This window comes from Lygodium microphyllum, chromosome 7 (assembly GCF_053477565.2).
Source record: "Lygodium microphyllum isolate KBCC chromosome 7, Lygodium_microphyllum_v1.1.10, whole genome shotgun sequence".
Lineage (NCBI taxonomy): Eukaryota > Viridiplantae > Streptophyta > Polypodiopsida > Schizaeales > Lygodiaceae > Lygodium > Lygodium microphyllum.
The window spans coordinates 158,680,843-158,697,074 of record NC_141141.1 but is presented as its reverse complement, the minus strand read 5'-3'; the positions used below and the strand labels follow the sequence as shown (position 1 = coordinate 158,697,074).

Here is a 16,232-nt window from a genome sequence, read left to right as displayed (position 1 = left end):
GAGATATGGTTTTGTGTTCGTATGTGGGTGCGGTCATGGGCTCAGAACTATTTTCAGTGATGTTTGGTCACCATCTCAAAAGTCAGGGCTTGAAGTGAAATTAAACTAATAGACACTCAAAAACAGCAGACGTGGTCGAGAAGGTGAGTCTGATGCAAGAATGGTACTGGGAGGCCAAGGGAACATGCAACAGTTTGTTGAAGCAAACAGATCTAATGGACTCTGTCTGCAGGTAATTATTCCAGGCAACTACTTGGTAAAAAAGCTCTTAGGCTGATGGTGGAGAATGGTAATAAAAAGTTCTATGGCTTTGCTTGCAGGATCTTGTACAAAGTGCTCCTAGGCAACAAGAGGAGATCAAGCACTTGAAACAACTCCTTTCTGATGCAACTCTGAAGGCATGCATTTAATCTATTGATTTCAGTAGCACGCTCTAAGTGCTTCACTGGTCTTAACTATCAACCCAGCATGCTATTTCTTGAATGGAGCTGAATGTGTTTTCTGCAAATGCAGGAGAGGCAGATGGTACGTGAGAATCAGAGATTGGAGACTCGGCTTACGGAACTGCGGTTGGTACGTGGCTTCTTGAAATTGTTGACACTCAATTTCAATCCTGTTTAAGGACATCCTCAATATGGAGATGTTTTGCAACAACAGACAATTGAGAAGTATCAACAGGACCTTGTGGATGCTTCTTCAAGTGCAATGGCAATGCAACAAGGACTGTTGGAAAAGATTGCTCAGCTCAGATCTGGACTTGCGGTAAAGTCTGGATCTACTCAGCTAGCTTATCAAGGTGTTTATGTCCTAGTCTATTAGTTCTAAGTAGCCCTCTTGAGACAAATGAAATTGAATCAATCTGCTTAATCAAGTAGCCATTGCTCTTATTGCTTCTGATCCCATTGACGTCTTAAAGTTGCTTAGGACACATCACCTCTTTGTAACTGCTCTTATTACTTCCAATCTGATTGATGTCCCCAAGTTGCTTCAAACACATCACCCCTTTTCTCTCAGCTACACCAAAACTTTGCCTCCTCATCTTTGGGCTTGTGCATAAAGCCAGAGATTAGATTTGCCTCGTGTACCTATTCTTTAGATTTCATTGTAAGAATCTGAGCTATTATGTTGCTTGTGTGTTGAAAGTCCAATGGATCCTTCACAGTGGTTGGTGTTGAATTTATTTGCTCCAGTTGCTCTTGTAAATCCTGTGGCTAAGCCCTGTTACAGAATAGATATTATTTTCAAGATGATTACTTTTTTGTTGTAGATGGTTGGACATTGAAAGCGTCCTAGGCAGATTATTGGGCATCATTGTAAAAGATGCTCTTGCCATTACATTGCTAATTTAGATGCAAGTTATCTGAATCTTTTACTATTTGATTTCATTTAGTTGCATAAACTCTGCAGAAACTGTTAAATGCAGTATCATGTTATCTCCTCTTTTACTCTCCTTGAATTTAATCAAAGTTTGGTCACTTGCTTAAGGCTGCAGATCAGGATCGAAGTATATATGCGTCCTCTCTTGTTCCTTTGCTAGCAGAGTTCAACCTACAACCTGTAGCAGAGGATCCACATTCAATCATCAGTGGCATAAAGGTATCAACATGCTTTTTATAACTGAGAGTGCTATATCCAATCTGTTTGCCTTGCATTACCTATTTTCTCTATTTCTATTTCACACCAATTTCAGCTTGAAGTCAGTGTCCATGTTTTTTTGTGATACCTTATATGGATGCATGGTTTAGCACCATTGCCTTGGGTAGTTAAAGAAGCAACCTCCCTTCATTATCTATGTTTTGATTGTCAGTCAAAAATACTTCCACCTGGTTTGCCGGGAAAAGGATTGCAAGAGTAGGTAACTAGTGACTGTGATTATTAAAGAAATCAACTAGGTAACCATGGATTGAAAGTCTTGTAGAAATTGGATATGCCCTCGAAATAAGGCAAAGAAGATTCCTGAGTCCTGAAGGATGAAGCATAGAATAAAGAAACACGTTCCTATAGGTTACTAGCTGTAGAAACAAGGAATTCATTTTCCCCAACTAAGGAATGATTTAGTGCATTTCCAATACCCCTAGGCTAGGAATTGGGGAAGGAACATTCTAAATGTTTCCTTGTCCTGTTCCCGGTTTGGAACATCTTCCAATCTGCAAAACACCAAACACCAAAGAAAACTTTGCCGATGCCGAAGAATGACCAGCAGTATGGTCACCAATCACCAAAACACAGGCGGGGGAGGCCTACAGACACCTGGAGTTGCAAAACGCAAGGTTGTCTGATGAATAGCACCAAGACAGAAGCCGCCAGCACCAAAACACAGCCTGGGAATAGGTCGCCAGCAGGAAAAGAGCCGCCTGGAGATGGAACGACAGCCAAAACAGCAAGGCGCAGGCTGGAGGAGTGTCGCCCAGTTGGAGGAGTGGCCGCCCTGACTGAAAATGCAAGTAGGAAGTGGTTTGTGATGACGTGGCAGCCTCTGGCGGGGGTGCCTACAGCAAACGCAAGGATGGTGACACGTGGCAGCCTCTGGAGGGGGGGGGGGGGGGCTGCAGCAAACGCAAGGATGGTGACCTCCTGGAAGGGCCACCTTGGCTGTTGGGGAAGAGATCAGCAGCAAACGCAAAGATTTGGGTGATCTCCCGCGTAAATCTCAGCTCTGTGTACTCTCCTTCGGCTCTGATACCATGTGAGAGTGTGCTGCGGAAGAGGGAATACGAACACGGAGGGAGAGAGAGAGAGAAAGCAGAAAATAAGGAAGAGAAATCTGCACTGACTGAAATGAATGCTGAATACAAACGGGAAGGCGGAAGGAGACTGATCAGTCCTTGCACGCAGCCCACAGCGTCAGTGAGGGCACTAGATCAGGCTGATGATGATGGCAACACCACCACGGGGGAGAAGGAGTGTCGGAATCTGCAAGAAGACAAGTGATCAAGTGGGGAGGGGGGCTGCCTATAAATAGGCAAAAGGACAAACCCTAACCCTAACCCTAAAATGGGCGCAAACCCTAAAAATGCCCTAAAATGGGTGCCCCACAACAGTGACCAAAAAGTGACCGGGCAGCCAGTGGCTGCCCACTAAAAGAGGCCAAAAAAAAATACACATCCTAAGACAGCCAGTCGAGAGTGACTAGCCTCCCCCATCATAACACATGACAGACATGTCAGAGCTCCTAATGTCCTCGTTTGACTCAGACTGAGGCTCACAGGCAGGAGATGACAAGGCATGACAAACATGACTGCTAACAGTTGGTACACTCTTATCGAATCATGCTTTCACTCCGCTCACTCTCTCTAGCCGTCACACTCTCTCGCTCACTCCTGCTCGACTTTCATCTCTCTCAGCTATGCACTTCACTCAACATTAAATTTTAGGAGTCACCAAATTTAGATTCTAGAGAGCTTCATTATATAGGTTCATTGGTTCATAGTTTGTTTCTTTGATTATGAGCATCTAGTTTCACTTTTTAAAACCACTCATTCTATGCGCTTTTAGTCAATCCGACTACTTGAGTATAAAAGTCTTAGTCATTTTGAGTTTTTTGGTCAATTTTACCACCCAACTAAACTTTTTATTTATCTTGGGTATCTCGTCAATAACGACCAAAGTATAATTATAAGGTGTTCTGGCCATTGGCCGCCCTTGGATAGAAAAATTGACAATTTAATCATTAAATTAATTTGAATCATAGAGTCAATATGTCTTTGTACCAATTTATACACAAAATGTTAGTTACATCTCTCTTGAAATGCGTCTTGTCCTCAAGACGTTGCTTGAAGTATTTCTAATTCTATAGTTTCTTCATAAGCTGTGAAAATGAATTTCTTAGAAATGTTTCTTTCTATTTTTCTGATCATATGAAAGGCTATTTGCTTTGCTTGAAGAATCTCCTTTGGTTTAGCTACTTCAAATGCATCCTCTATTATAGGTTCCAATGGTAGAGGCCCTTCATAAGGCTTCAAAAGATGGTAATGAAAAGCATTGTGACTTTTCTAATACTCTTGAAGTTGTAATTTATAACAAATGTCATTAATCTTTTTAGCGACTTGAAATGACCCATAATTTCTTGCTGTGAGCTTAGTGACTTGGAATGAAGGCTTGCTAGAGCTTCTTAGACTAAGACTTGGAATGAAGACTTGCTAGAGCTTCTTAGATGAGCTTTGTGAAATTTTAGCCACATGCAATCTCTTCCTTGTAAAATCAAGTGCCTTCAATGCATATTTGTTGCGTTCTTATGTTTTTCTTGAGATCTTTGGATAGCTCGTGTAACTTGGGCAAAAGCTGTTTCCATATCATGCATGAGCTTATCGGTATGAAATATCTGCTCCTTTGTTTTGAGAATAGGTAGTAAGAGTGGTTTTCCATATATAATCTCAAATGATGTTTTACCTGTAGAAGTATGAACTGTGTTGTCATAGGTATATTCTACCCAAGGTAAATACTTTTTCCATTGTTGGTTAGCTTTATAGCAATAGCATTTCAGTATATCTAATATTGTGAGATTAACTATCTTACTTTGAGTATGTGTTTGAGGATGATAATAAAAAGAAAAAGTAAACTTTATACCCAAATTTTAAAAAAGAGCTTGTTAAAAGAGACTAGTGGTTCGTGAATCTCTATCGACGATGATGGATTGTGGTAACCCTTGATACTTAAAGATTTGTTGAATAAACATTCAAGCGATATTGAGTTTTAATAGTCTTTTTAACCTATCAATAATGTCCATATGCTACCATTGCCATTTGCTGATTTTAGCAAGCCAAAAATAAAATCCATAGCAATGCTTTACCAAGGTTGGCTCGAAGTTGTTAATGGTTGCAAAAGCCCTACAGACCCTACAGGTTTTTGGCAATCAAACTTAATCTTTTGACACAGAAACTATTCTTTGATAAATTATTCAATGTCTCATCGTAGAGTTGGCCAAAAGAAATACATTTAAAGTTCCTTGGTTGTGGCCAAAATTCCACGATGAGCCATGTAAGGAGCCGCACGATATTCTTCCATTACTTTAGACTTGACATCTTTAGAAATGTATAACTTATTCTCTATCAAAAGAAAGCCATCTTTGATAACATAAGAGTTACTCTTTTACCAAGTTGTAAACTCTCCTAAATGATTTTGAAATCTTCATTAGAAGTATACCTGTCCCTTATAGTAGTGAAATTTGTATAGTGAATCATGGATATTGCATGAATCACATCTCTTCTTGACAGGGCATCAACTACCTTGTTTTGCTTTCTAGGAATATACAATATTTGAAAGTTCAATTGAGCTAAATAATTGGCTCATCGAATATGCGTCTCAAAAATCTTTGGTTGGTTGAGGAAATGTCTTAGACTGTCATGGTCAGTCTTGATGAGAAATTCTCCACCTAACAGATTGTGTCTCCAATCTTTTAAAGCTTGAATGATAGTCATTAACTCATTTTCAGATGTAGTAGTTTTTTTTTTTTTTTGCATTTTGCAACGTTCTGCTTGCAGAAGTAGTTGCATGTTCTTCTTGGTTTAACATTGCACCGATGCAATCTCATGAAGCATCACATTCTATAAAAAATGGTTTTGACAAATTAGATATAATCAAAACAGGTCCTTTGCTGATATAGAATTTTAGAGCCTCAAAAGCTTCCTTCTCTAGTTTGGTCCATCAGAATGCCACGGCTTTCTTGGTTAAATCATGCAATGGTCTAGCAACCACTGCAAACCATCTAATTAATCTCCTGAATAAGAGCATAATCCCAAGAAACTTTGAACTTCATAAATATTAGTTAATTCTAGCCATTCTACAATAGCCTTTGGATCCATTTGAATCCCATCTTTGGATACAATATAACCCAAGTAGTGAATCTTTTCTATGAAAAATTCACTCCTTTTGCCATTCGCATAAAGTTTGTGTTTGCAGAGTTCTTGAAACACTATTTTCAAGTATTGCTGATGCTGCTTTTTATCTTTTGAATGTACTAAAATATCATCAAGAAAGTACATGTGAACTTCCAGTGTGCTCTAAAGATTATTTCTATCATTCTATTAAAGGTTGTAGGAGCATTGGTGAGAGTGGAGACCAAATGGTAGCACAAGAAACTCATACAAACCAAAAGTTGTCCTGAATACTGTTTTATGAATATCTTGAGAAGCAATCCTTATTTGATGGTAGCCCCTCTTTAAGTCAATCTGGCTAAATACTTCAGATCCATCCAATCTATTTGAGATATCATCAATTCTTGGAATGGAAAACCTATTGTAAATTGTACTTTTTTTGAGGGTCTTGCAGTCCACATAGATGTGCCAAGATCGATCTTTCTTCTAGGCTAAGAGCGCTGGAGAGAAAAATGTGAGGAAATGCGTCTTATTAGGGCCTTCTCCAAGAGCTCATTCACTTGCTTCATAATCTTCTCCTGTTGTGTTGGACTCACATGATAGGGTAGCCTATTTAGATGTGAGCTTCCAAGAATGAGATCAATGCGATGATCTTTTGGCCTCTCCGGTGATAACTCGTCAGGTAACGTGTTTGCAAAATAATCTTTAATAATCGGAGGATGAATATACAGATATGTAGCCCTTGTATCAAAATGAATGAGAATAGGTTGGCTAGCGATTTTATCCTAAGCCATAAAAAGATTGCTTTTTTTTAATAGAGTTTCATCTTGTTGCAATGATTTCTTAGGTACAACATTCGCTTGAGGTGTCTTTTAGGGCTGGTTTTCCTTCTTTGCCTTATTAGGATATTGACCAACCATGTGCCCTTTTTCACCACAAGAGAAATATCGGGCTTCTCTTGTATATTTTGCTAACTGTTGATATGTTAGCTTCTTTTTGGATGACAAAGGTGGTATATCTCCATCATTATGCTTTCGTTCTCGTTTATCTGACTTCTTTTGGTCAGACATCTTGATCTTCTTCCTTTGTGGTTTTTCTTTTGAGGCTTTACCAAGGATCCATGGTATATGCAGTCCTTCAGCTCCTAGGGTTGCATCTTGGACTACTTCCAAAGTATCAAGCTTTGTCATCTTGGCAACTCGTTGTACAGTTGGATGTTATGTATGGATAAACTTTCTTATCTCCATATTGGATAGAACTTCATTAAGAGATGTAAATTTAAGAGAAATAGTTGCAAACTTGTTGATATATGTTTCAACATTGTCTCCATGGCTTTGCTTTAGCTCATCCCATTCTTGTTGCACATCAGCTTTAAAGGATGAAGGTAGAAACTTCTTGTTGAACATCTCCTTAAACTCTTTTCAAGACTTGGGTTTCTTTTCCTCTTGAACAATTTTGAGCTAGCAATTCAAAACGGCATCCTTTAGATGCATTTTAACCATCCTAATCTTTAACTTTTCTGTATAATCTTCACCACAAAAAGCAGTATCAAATTGTTTAGTAAAAGACATAGCTTTCTAAGAATCTCTCTCATCATAGAAAACATCAAATTTGATGTTATTCTCTCGCAGCTTAAAGTCTCTTTAAGCATTGTTTTCCTTTGCTAAAAGCATATTTGGAGATTCAAATACCATGGAAACGGTCGGTTCTTTGACTTTCTCCGTGCCCTTGTCCATGGAAGGATTCTTGGGACAAGAGGAAGCAGCTTGTGTATGAAGAGACTTTATAGTCACTACTTGAGTGGATCCTTAAATGATAGGTGATGTGTTACCTTTCATGGCTTAGTTACATCAATAACATTGTTACCTTTCATGCTGAGATAGGCCTTCGTAGTCGTAATACCATCTGTCTCAAGAGTCTTCTCGGTAAGCAAATCTTTAAAGTTCTTCGCTTCAGCCTGTGCTTTAGCTTTTCTCTCTATCAAAGCTTGAATTTTTGGATCGGCTTCCTGCTCCTTGTATCTTTGTATCTTCTCATAATCAGAGAAGCATATAGATACTATATGCATAGCATGGCGAGCTTTTTGGTTGTTCACCAAAATTCTCCTCTTTGCCTCTTGACATGGTGAGAAAGCTAGGCCTAAAGATCTTGTCACCCCAGAAAAGTAATTGCAAAAGTCCTTGCTTTGATACCAATGTAAATGCAGGGAAGAACGTAAGAATGACAATTCTTTGAACTTACTAACTTGATCAATTTTCACCATGAAAATTGAGAGAGAGAGAGAGAGAGAGAGAGAGAGAGAGAGAGAGAGAGAGAGAGAGAGCCACCACATTGAGAGGGGAATTGGCCCCTCTCTCTTTACAGGAATTTATTGAAACAAACCATAGGCATTTGCCTCTTGACATGGTGAGAAAGCTAGGCCTAAAGATCTTGTCACCCCAGAAAAGTAATTGCAAAAGTCCTTGCTTTGATACCAATGTAAATGCAGGGAAGAACGTAAGAATGACAATTCTTTGAACTTACTAACTTGATCAATTTTCACCATGAAAATTGAGAGAGAGAGAGAGAGAGAGAGAGAGAGAGAGAGAGAGAGAGAGCCACCACATTGAGAGGGGAATTGGCCCCTCTCTCTTTACAGGAATTTATTGAAACAAACCATAGGCATTGAGTGCCTGAACCATATACAAAAGGGTTGATTTGCTACAATTGTGAAAATTAAGATTTTTGAAATTTAATTTCTGCAAACTCTGGGCAGCAAGCTGATCTTCTTCTTTAGTGCTTGGATTAGATGAAGCTAAGTAGAAAGTGCTTCTTGGATGAGAGGTATGTAGGAGAGTACAAAGCATGAGGCTGAAATTTTAGTATGAGAGCTTATTCCAAATGAAGAGAGAGACCTTCAATATATAAGTGTGGGCTTGGGTGCTCAAAAGTGGAAAGTAGAGGCTACAAATGACAAGTGTTTATTGAAAATGACAAGTGTAGGGACACTTATCTCTTTAAAATGACACGTTTTATTCTAGAGGCCACATGTCACTTTTCTAGAGAAAGAAGCTTTCAAATGTTCATACTAAAAAAATCCCTTAAATGGTTAAGAATTTGAGATAGTTGTTGAAGATAAAATTGTTCATTGAAAAATTTTGGAGCCTTTGATATGAACAAAATTTTCATTTGAGCAACTTCTAAAAATAGTAACTTGCTAAATTTTAGGAGTCGCGAAATTTAGATTCTAGAGAGCTTCATTATATAGGTTCGTTGGTTCATGGTTTGTTTCTTTGATCATGAGCATCTAGTTTAACTTTCTGAAACCACTCATTCTATGTGCTTTTAGTCAATCTGACTACCTGAGTATAAAAGTCTTAGTCATTTTGAGCTTTCTAGCCAATTTGACCGCTTGACTAAACTTTTAATTTCTCTTGGGTATCTCGTCAATGACGACTGAAGTATAATTATAGGGTGTTTTGGCCGTTGGCCACCCTTAAATACAAAAATGGACATTTAATAATATTTTGAAACACTCACGTATTTCAAATCGTCTTTCAAAGTATATGAGCATCAAATTAATTTGAATCATTGAGCCATTATATCTTGGTAGCAATTCATATACAAAAGGTTGGTTACAAATGAGAGCTCTTTGGTGGTAGACGAAATAGTCGATGCTTTATAGAATTCCATGAGTATATATTGGTGTATGGCTCAGTATCTTTGTTGTTGGGTCCATGAGAGGTGCTCTTTGTGGTAGGGTAGCTCTAGCAAGAAGAGCCGAGGACATCTTTGATCGAGGAAATCCATAACCTTGGTAGTAGGTAAATCTCTCTCAACAAGCAATGGTAATGCTGTTAGATCTCGAAGTGCATTGGGCATATGCATATGTAGTGCTCCTGTATCTCTAGCTTGAGCAGACAAAGCTGGCAAACTTGACCTTCAGGGGAAGGGAGTCTGTGCCTTATCTATTTGTTTGTATATGGAGCTGGTGTGAGGATGTATGGAGCTGCCCAATGGTACATCGTATACCATGAGACAAGTTTGCATCCATGTATCTCAAGCAGACAACAAAGACATTACAGGATATGTATAGGAGATGCTTTCATTAGAAGTGATCTTTGTCCTTGATCCTCAGCAGGTGTGATAACTGTGTGTATCTAAATAATGTCCATCTTGATAATGTGGTTGAACTCCTCTTGGTTGAGCTCCAAGTGGGGGCAATCCCGGCTTTACTGTAGTTGTGGGAGGTGATCCATGTGTAATCCATGTAATTGTAGCCATGCCTTTGTCCGAGCATACTAGCACTTAATATCCCTTATAATGCTAGTCTTCTAGATGACTCTAGTGTGGTTTGGGGTTTCTTTGTCTCGGCAAGATCCAAAGACTATATAGGAAAGTCATTATTTGGAAGAGGGCTTCTACCATTGAAGATGGTGCTCCCATCTTTGCTTTGATATCTCATGTAGCATAGAGGGCTTACTTCAGATCATTTGTGAAATGATCAATACTAGGGGTCTCTCTATCTGCTCTCACCCTTTATATATCTCCTTTGCCTTGGTTAGTGGCTGATCTTGTGTGGCTCTCCTTGTGGTAGAGCTTAGAGGCTTCATCCCCATATGGGGGCCCTATATAGAAGTGGTGGTGTGACCAAAGTGTCTAAGAGCTAGAGCTTCATTTGAGACTCGTGAAACTGTATGCGTGTACAGGCTCTGCATCATCTCCAGAGAAGCATAGCCTTATCTCAATCTACCCTTTGTTGCTCTTCTCAAAAGTGAATGTTGGCCTTGAGAATGTAATCCCCACTATCTCCACTATGTGCCCTCCATATGTGAAGTGGGATATTGATCGCCAAATCCACTAGGAAGAAGTGTCAAACACCATAATTTGGTTTTTCCAAGGTTCATTGTGAGATCTTTGTCTTGATAGAAGGCCTGTATCATGCAGGTGGTGCTGCAATCTTTGCGACGTACCGGAGATGAGGACTCTGTCACTAGGATATGGTAATATAGGTATCAGTGTCCCCTCAGGCCAGCTTCCTCCCCTCCACATCCATCAATGTAGTTTGATATCTCATCAATATAAAGGCTAAATAATGTTGGTGAGAGTGGGCATCTGGCTGGCCCTTTTCTAGATTCTTCCCTACGTGCCTGTGAGAAGAAGGTAGGATCGAAGCTCAGCACAGAAACTCAGTAGACAGTGTGAGAGTGAAGCCCAATGCAATAGACTGAAAGAGTGTAAGCTGAAAGTACAAGGTACAACCCTTAAACCTTAGGGTTGTAGGGGGTGTTCACTGTCAGAGTGCAGCGGTGCGGAAGCGTAGGATTGAGAGAGAGAGAACGCAGAGAGAAAAGGGAGAGAAAGAGACAGTGTACAATGAAGATCTGCTGTATAAAGAATGCTGAATACAAAGATATACACGGGCGCAGTGCGCTGGACTGCGTGTCTCCACCTCGACGATGCGACCTGCTGTCCACCTCGAAGTCTGCTGCAGTCTGCACTGTCTGCTGTCTGAAATCTGTGAACAGAGACAGAAATCTGCACGGCACCGATCTGTAATCTGCGACAGAGAATAGTGGCCAGACTGCTGAAAACGTCAGCAATAAATAGGCGAAAAATCACCTAGAACGGGGCTCAAAAATGGGGCGCAGCCTGATAAAAATGGTTGCAGGCAGTCAGACTGCCACGTGGCAGTCCGACTGCACAGTCCGACTGTGCAGCTGGTCCGACTGCTGGACCAGCTGTGCTGCTGCCTAAAAAACAGGCTATGAACTCTAACACCCCCTCTCAGAGCCTGGACAGGGCAGAAGCCTGAGGGATCTGGAATGTTGCCGAAGTAGAGCCTGAGGAAACGCCTTCGTAAACAAATCCGCAAGATTATCCTCCGTCTTGCAATACTCCACAGTGATGGTCTCATCCAGAAGCTTTTCTCGAATGAAGTGGTACTGAATCTCAACGTGCTTCGTCCGGGCATGAAAAACAGGGTTCCTTGCCAAGGCAATGCAACTCTCATTGTCACATCGCAGCAATGTAGGACGAGTCTGGGGGCACCCAAGCTCCTCCAACAATCTCCGAAGCCACACTACCTCGCATGTGGTGGAAGGTGGCCCGATACTCCGCCTCAGTAGACGAAAGGGCTACCGTGGGCTGCTTCTTGCTACTCCATGAAATAACACCTGCACCCAAAGTAAAGCAGTAACCTGTTGTAGACCGCATGTGGTCCACGTCACCGGCCCAATCCGAGTCGCTTCAACCTGCAGGTACAAGATCTGACCCTTCTGTCCCTGCGGGGTAATGAATCCCCAAATCAGACGTCCCCCTCAGATACCGAAGTATCCTCTGAGCAGCCTGCCAATGCACCGTCTTAGGTTCACTCATGAACCCTGCCAAGAGCCCAACAGCAAAACATAGATCAACCCTCGTGTTGAGAAGCCAAATCAAGGACCCTATCAACTGTCGATAGCGGGAAGCATCCGCCAAAGGAGAAGCTGAGTGGGAAGTGGCCTTCCAGTTCGGATCCATAGGAGTAGAGAGGGCCCGACAATCTTCCATCTCAAAAGTCACCAAGAGCTCCTGTACATATCTCTGTTGGGAGAGAAAGATCCCCCTCTGAGACTGATAAATCTCATGGCCTAAAAAGAAATGGAGTAGCCCTAAATCCGTCATCTCGAACGTCCGATGTAAAGCTGACTTTGTCTCCTGGACCTGCTGTGCATCATCACCTGTGACAATCAAATCATCAACATATAATACAAACAGCACACAACCTTCCCCGGAAGTGTGAACATACAGCTGCGGATCGGCCTTGGACCGCCGATATCCCAACTGAGTTTGGACGAACGAATCAATCTTCTCGTTCCAAGCTCGCGGGGCCTGCTTGAGACCATACAGGGCCTTCTTCAACCTGTAGACTTTCCCATCTGAAGAACCAAAGCCAGGAGGCTGCTCAAGGTAGATCTCCTCCTTCAAATCACCATTCAGGAAGGCCGACTTCACATCCAGCTGATAAACAGGCCATCTCCTATGGCCAGCCAAAGCAAGAACAGCTCTAATGGTTGCCATACGAGCTGTAGGGGCAAAGGTGTCATGACAGTCAATCCCTGGGCGCTGGGCAAAACCCTTAGCAACAAGGCAAGCCTTGTGCTTATCCAAAGTACCATCACTGAGATATTTGGTCTTGAAGACCCACTTGACTCCAATCACCTTCTTCTTCGGGGGGCGTGGCACAAGTGACCGAGTGCCATTCCTCTCAATAGCCTCCAACTCAGCTTCCATAGCTTTCTTTCATGGGGCGGACTGTAAAGCCTCCTTCACAGAGGTGGGCTCTCGATCCTGCATAACTCGGGACATCAAACAATAATTGGAGCAAACAAGCTCCGAAGAATGCGCCTGGTGCCTCCGTGACCGCCGCTGACCATCCTGCGGTCCCCACTCCTCAGGAACCCCCTCGATCCCTGAATCACGGAGTGTGTCACGGGCCCAGCGAGGAGGAGGCCGAAGCTCCCCTCGTCATTCTCCATCAGTAGAAGACTCTGGAATGTCCACCGGTGGTAACTCCTCAGAAGGATCCGGTGGAACAGTAGACTCTGTGTCAGAAACAGAATCATAATCAAACGGCACAGGCTCCAGTGGAACTGTAGAAGGAGCCAAACTCTCCCCTGGATCTCCAAGAACGGGATGCTCCTCACCCGTTGAAGAAGCCGGAACCTCCACAAACCGCATATCATGGCTAGTATATACATCCCGCTTGACGGGATCATACAGTCGGTAGCCTTGGGACTGGGAGCTGTAGCCAACAAATACCTGTTTTCGGGAAGCCGCTTCAAATTTGTCACGGTGAGCCTTGGGAATGTGAACATAGGCATCACACCCAAAGACCCGAAAGTAAGAAACATCTGGCTTCGTCCCAAAATAAGCCTCAAATGGAGTCATCCCTTCCACGGCCGAAGTAGGGGATCGATTAAGGATGTGGACTGCAGTAGCCACAGCCTCGTCGGCCCACAGAACCTGAGGGATCTGTCGGTGCTCCATCATGGTGCGCGCCATCTCGATCACACTGCGGTTCTTCCGTTCTAGAATACCATTTTCTTGAGGAGTATTAGTATTGGCAAACTCTTGGTGAATTCCTCTATCTGCACAAAACCGAGCAAATTCATTAGACACAAATTCACCTCCCTTGTCGGATCGCAAGGTCTTCAACTTCCGGCCTGATCGGTTCTCCTCAAAGAGAAGCCAATCCTTGAAGTGCGAGAAAGCTTCTGACTTTAGTGCCAAAAAATAGGCCCATGTCATCCTGCTGTAGTCATCCACGATCAGCATGAAGTACGAGCTCCCACGCAGGGACTCATTCCTCATAGGGCCACATAGATCCGTAGATACTAGCTCCATCGGTGAAGTAGACCGCCGCGAAGCTGTGTGGGGAATTGCATCCCGATGCTGCTTCCCCCGTATGCAGGAGACACATGGCTGCTGGCTCACTACTATATCCGGCAACCCTCGAACAAGCTGTCCACGTGACGCCTTCCGAAGATAGTCATAGTTCAGGTGACCAAACCGAGCATGCCATAATTCAGACTGTGACTCTGAGGTAAGAAGAAGAGAAGAGAGGGCAGTGGAAGACTTCAGTTTGTAAATGCCGTTCTCCTCATATCCAGATGATAGAACCTTCCTGGATTCACGATCAAGGACTCGCACAGTAGAACTGTCAAATTCCACCAAAAGACCAAGGGAGCAAATCTTATGAACTGAAAGGAGATGGTACCCTAATCCTGGTACATGCAAAACCTCTGAGGTATGGGTGCCACCTCGTCCATCCGGAATAAGCTGCATCTTACCCCGACCTGCAATAGAAACTGAAGAGCTGTCTCCAATGAGAACCTGCCCACGCGAAGGTCGCAGCTGGGCAACACCATCTGATGAAGGAGTCATGTGCCGTGAGGCACCACTATCAATAATCCACTCTCGAGATTGGGGAGCCGCCATCGCAGCATCAGAAGCATTCGGTGAAGCGTTCTCAATGACAACTAAATGTAGAAATGCAGCTGATGAGGGTGCAGCCACTGCTCCAGAATCCTTGGTTTCCTTCTTCTTGGTGTCCTTCGAGTCTTTGTCAGGGCAATCCTTCTTCCAATGGCCAGTCTTTCCACAAATATGGCATGTGGAGTCTTTGTCCTTGTCCTTCTCCTTGTCCTTCTTGGACTTGTTATCCCCCTTCTTCTTCTTTTGGTCCTTCCCCTTCTTCTGAGAGGCTTGACCTGTCAACGCCTCCGTCTTGGAAGCATTCTGTCCCTTTAACTGTTCCTCTTGGTCCAAGACCATAGGAACCAACTCTTCCCACCGAAGAGTAGACTCTCGCCCCGAAGCAATAAGGGCAGAGTAGAATGTACCGAATCGTGGCGGCAACTGGGACAAGAGTGTAATCGCCATGTCTTCGGAGGAAATTGGCTTCTCCGCATTCTGAACCTGCATCTGTAGCTGCCTTAGCTTGTTAATGTGTTCCCTTATCGAAGAAGACTTATTGACGGACAAGGTCCGCATCTGTACCTCCAAAGAAACCCTCTTCATCAGGGTCATCCGATTGTACATTTGATCAAGCTCCAGCCATATCTCACGAGCCACCGTCAAGTGCTCGATGTGAGCGATCACGGCTGTAGTGCATGATAGAAAGAGAAAGGATCGAATCCTGGCATTCAGTTTGTCCCAATGAGACTGGGCCCTGGCCAACTCCGCACGAGCATCGGAAGAGAGTTTGGACTCATCTCTTACCGAAGGCCGGTCAATATCTTCCTGTACCAACTCCGCCAAATCATAGGACTCAAGAATGGCCAACATCATAACGCGCCAAATGCGGTAGTTGTCGCCGTCGAGCTTCTGATCTGTAGGAAGAGCCGGTAGGACAGGCACCTTCCGGTCCATAATCGCCTGGAACTCCAAGTCCATCTCTGTAGACATCTTCACCTGCAATGCCTTCTCAAACGCAAAAGCAGCCCCCTCTGACTGGGTAAACTCAGCCTGCTAAGGCTCTTCCGCGTCCCGAAGCTTCTTCACCTGCCGGAGGCGATGAAAAAGAAAAACCTGCACTTTTAGGTTGAAAACTCAAACTTTCTCCGCGTAAAACAGCAGTAAACAGCAGCAAATCCACCACCTGTACTCCTTTCCTGTGCGCCCACACTCGTTTCAGCCTTGTTCCAAGTCGCAGCCCTCCTGTCTGCCCTTAAACGCAAAAAACGCAAATTTGTGTCGCGATGGAAACTCCTTTTCAGGTTGATTCTGCGCTCAGTCAGCCCTCAAACACTGCTCTGATACCATGTCAGAGTGCAGCGGTGCGGAAGCGTAGGACTGAGAGAGAGAGAACGCAGAGAGAAAAGGGAGAGAAAGAGACAGTGTACAATGAAGATCTGCTGTATAAAGAATGCTGAATACAAAGATATACACGGGCGC

The 16,232-nt window shown here is 43.0% G+C and overlaps 1 protein-coding gene across 4 annotated transcripts in view; it reads left to right on the top strand.

Moving 5' to 3' along the window:
* Window positions 1-16,232, top strand: part of LOC148034141 (uncharacterized) — a 138,564-nt gene that overhangs the window by 54,579 nt on the left and 67,753 nt on the right. For 2 of the 4 annotated variants that reach the window (XM_087682181.1, XM_087682179.1), the window contains exons 4-8: window positions 130-232; window positions 321-398; window positions 514-573; window positions 658-762; window positions 1,486-1,596. In XM_087682181.1, coding sequence (XP_087538307.1) covers window positions 130-232; window positions 321-398; window positions 514-573; window positions 658-762; window positions 1,486-1,596 — 457 coding nt within the window. Of the gene's footprint in view, window positions 1-126; window positions 233-320; window positions 399-513; window positions 574-657; window positions 763-1,485; window positions 1,597-16,232 lie in introns of all 4 variants that reach the window. The other 2 variants (XM_087682180.1, XM_087682178.1) reach the window with 1 other exon arrangement.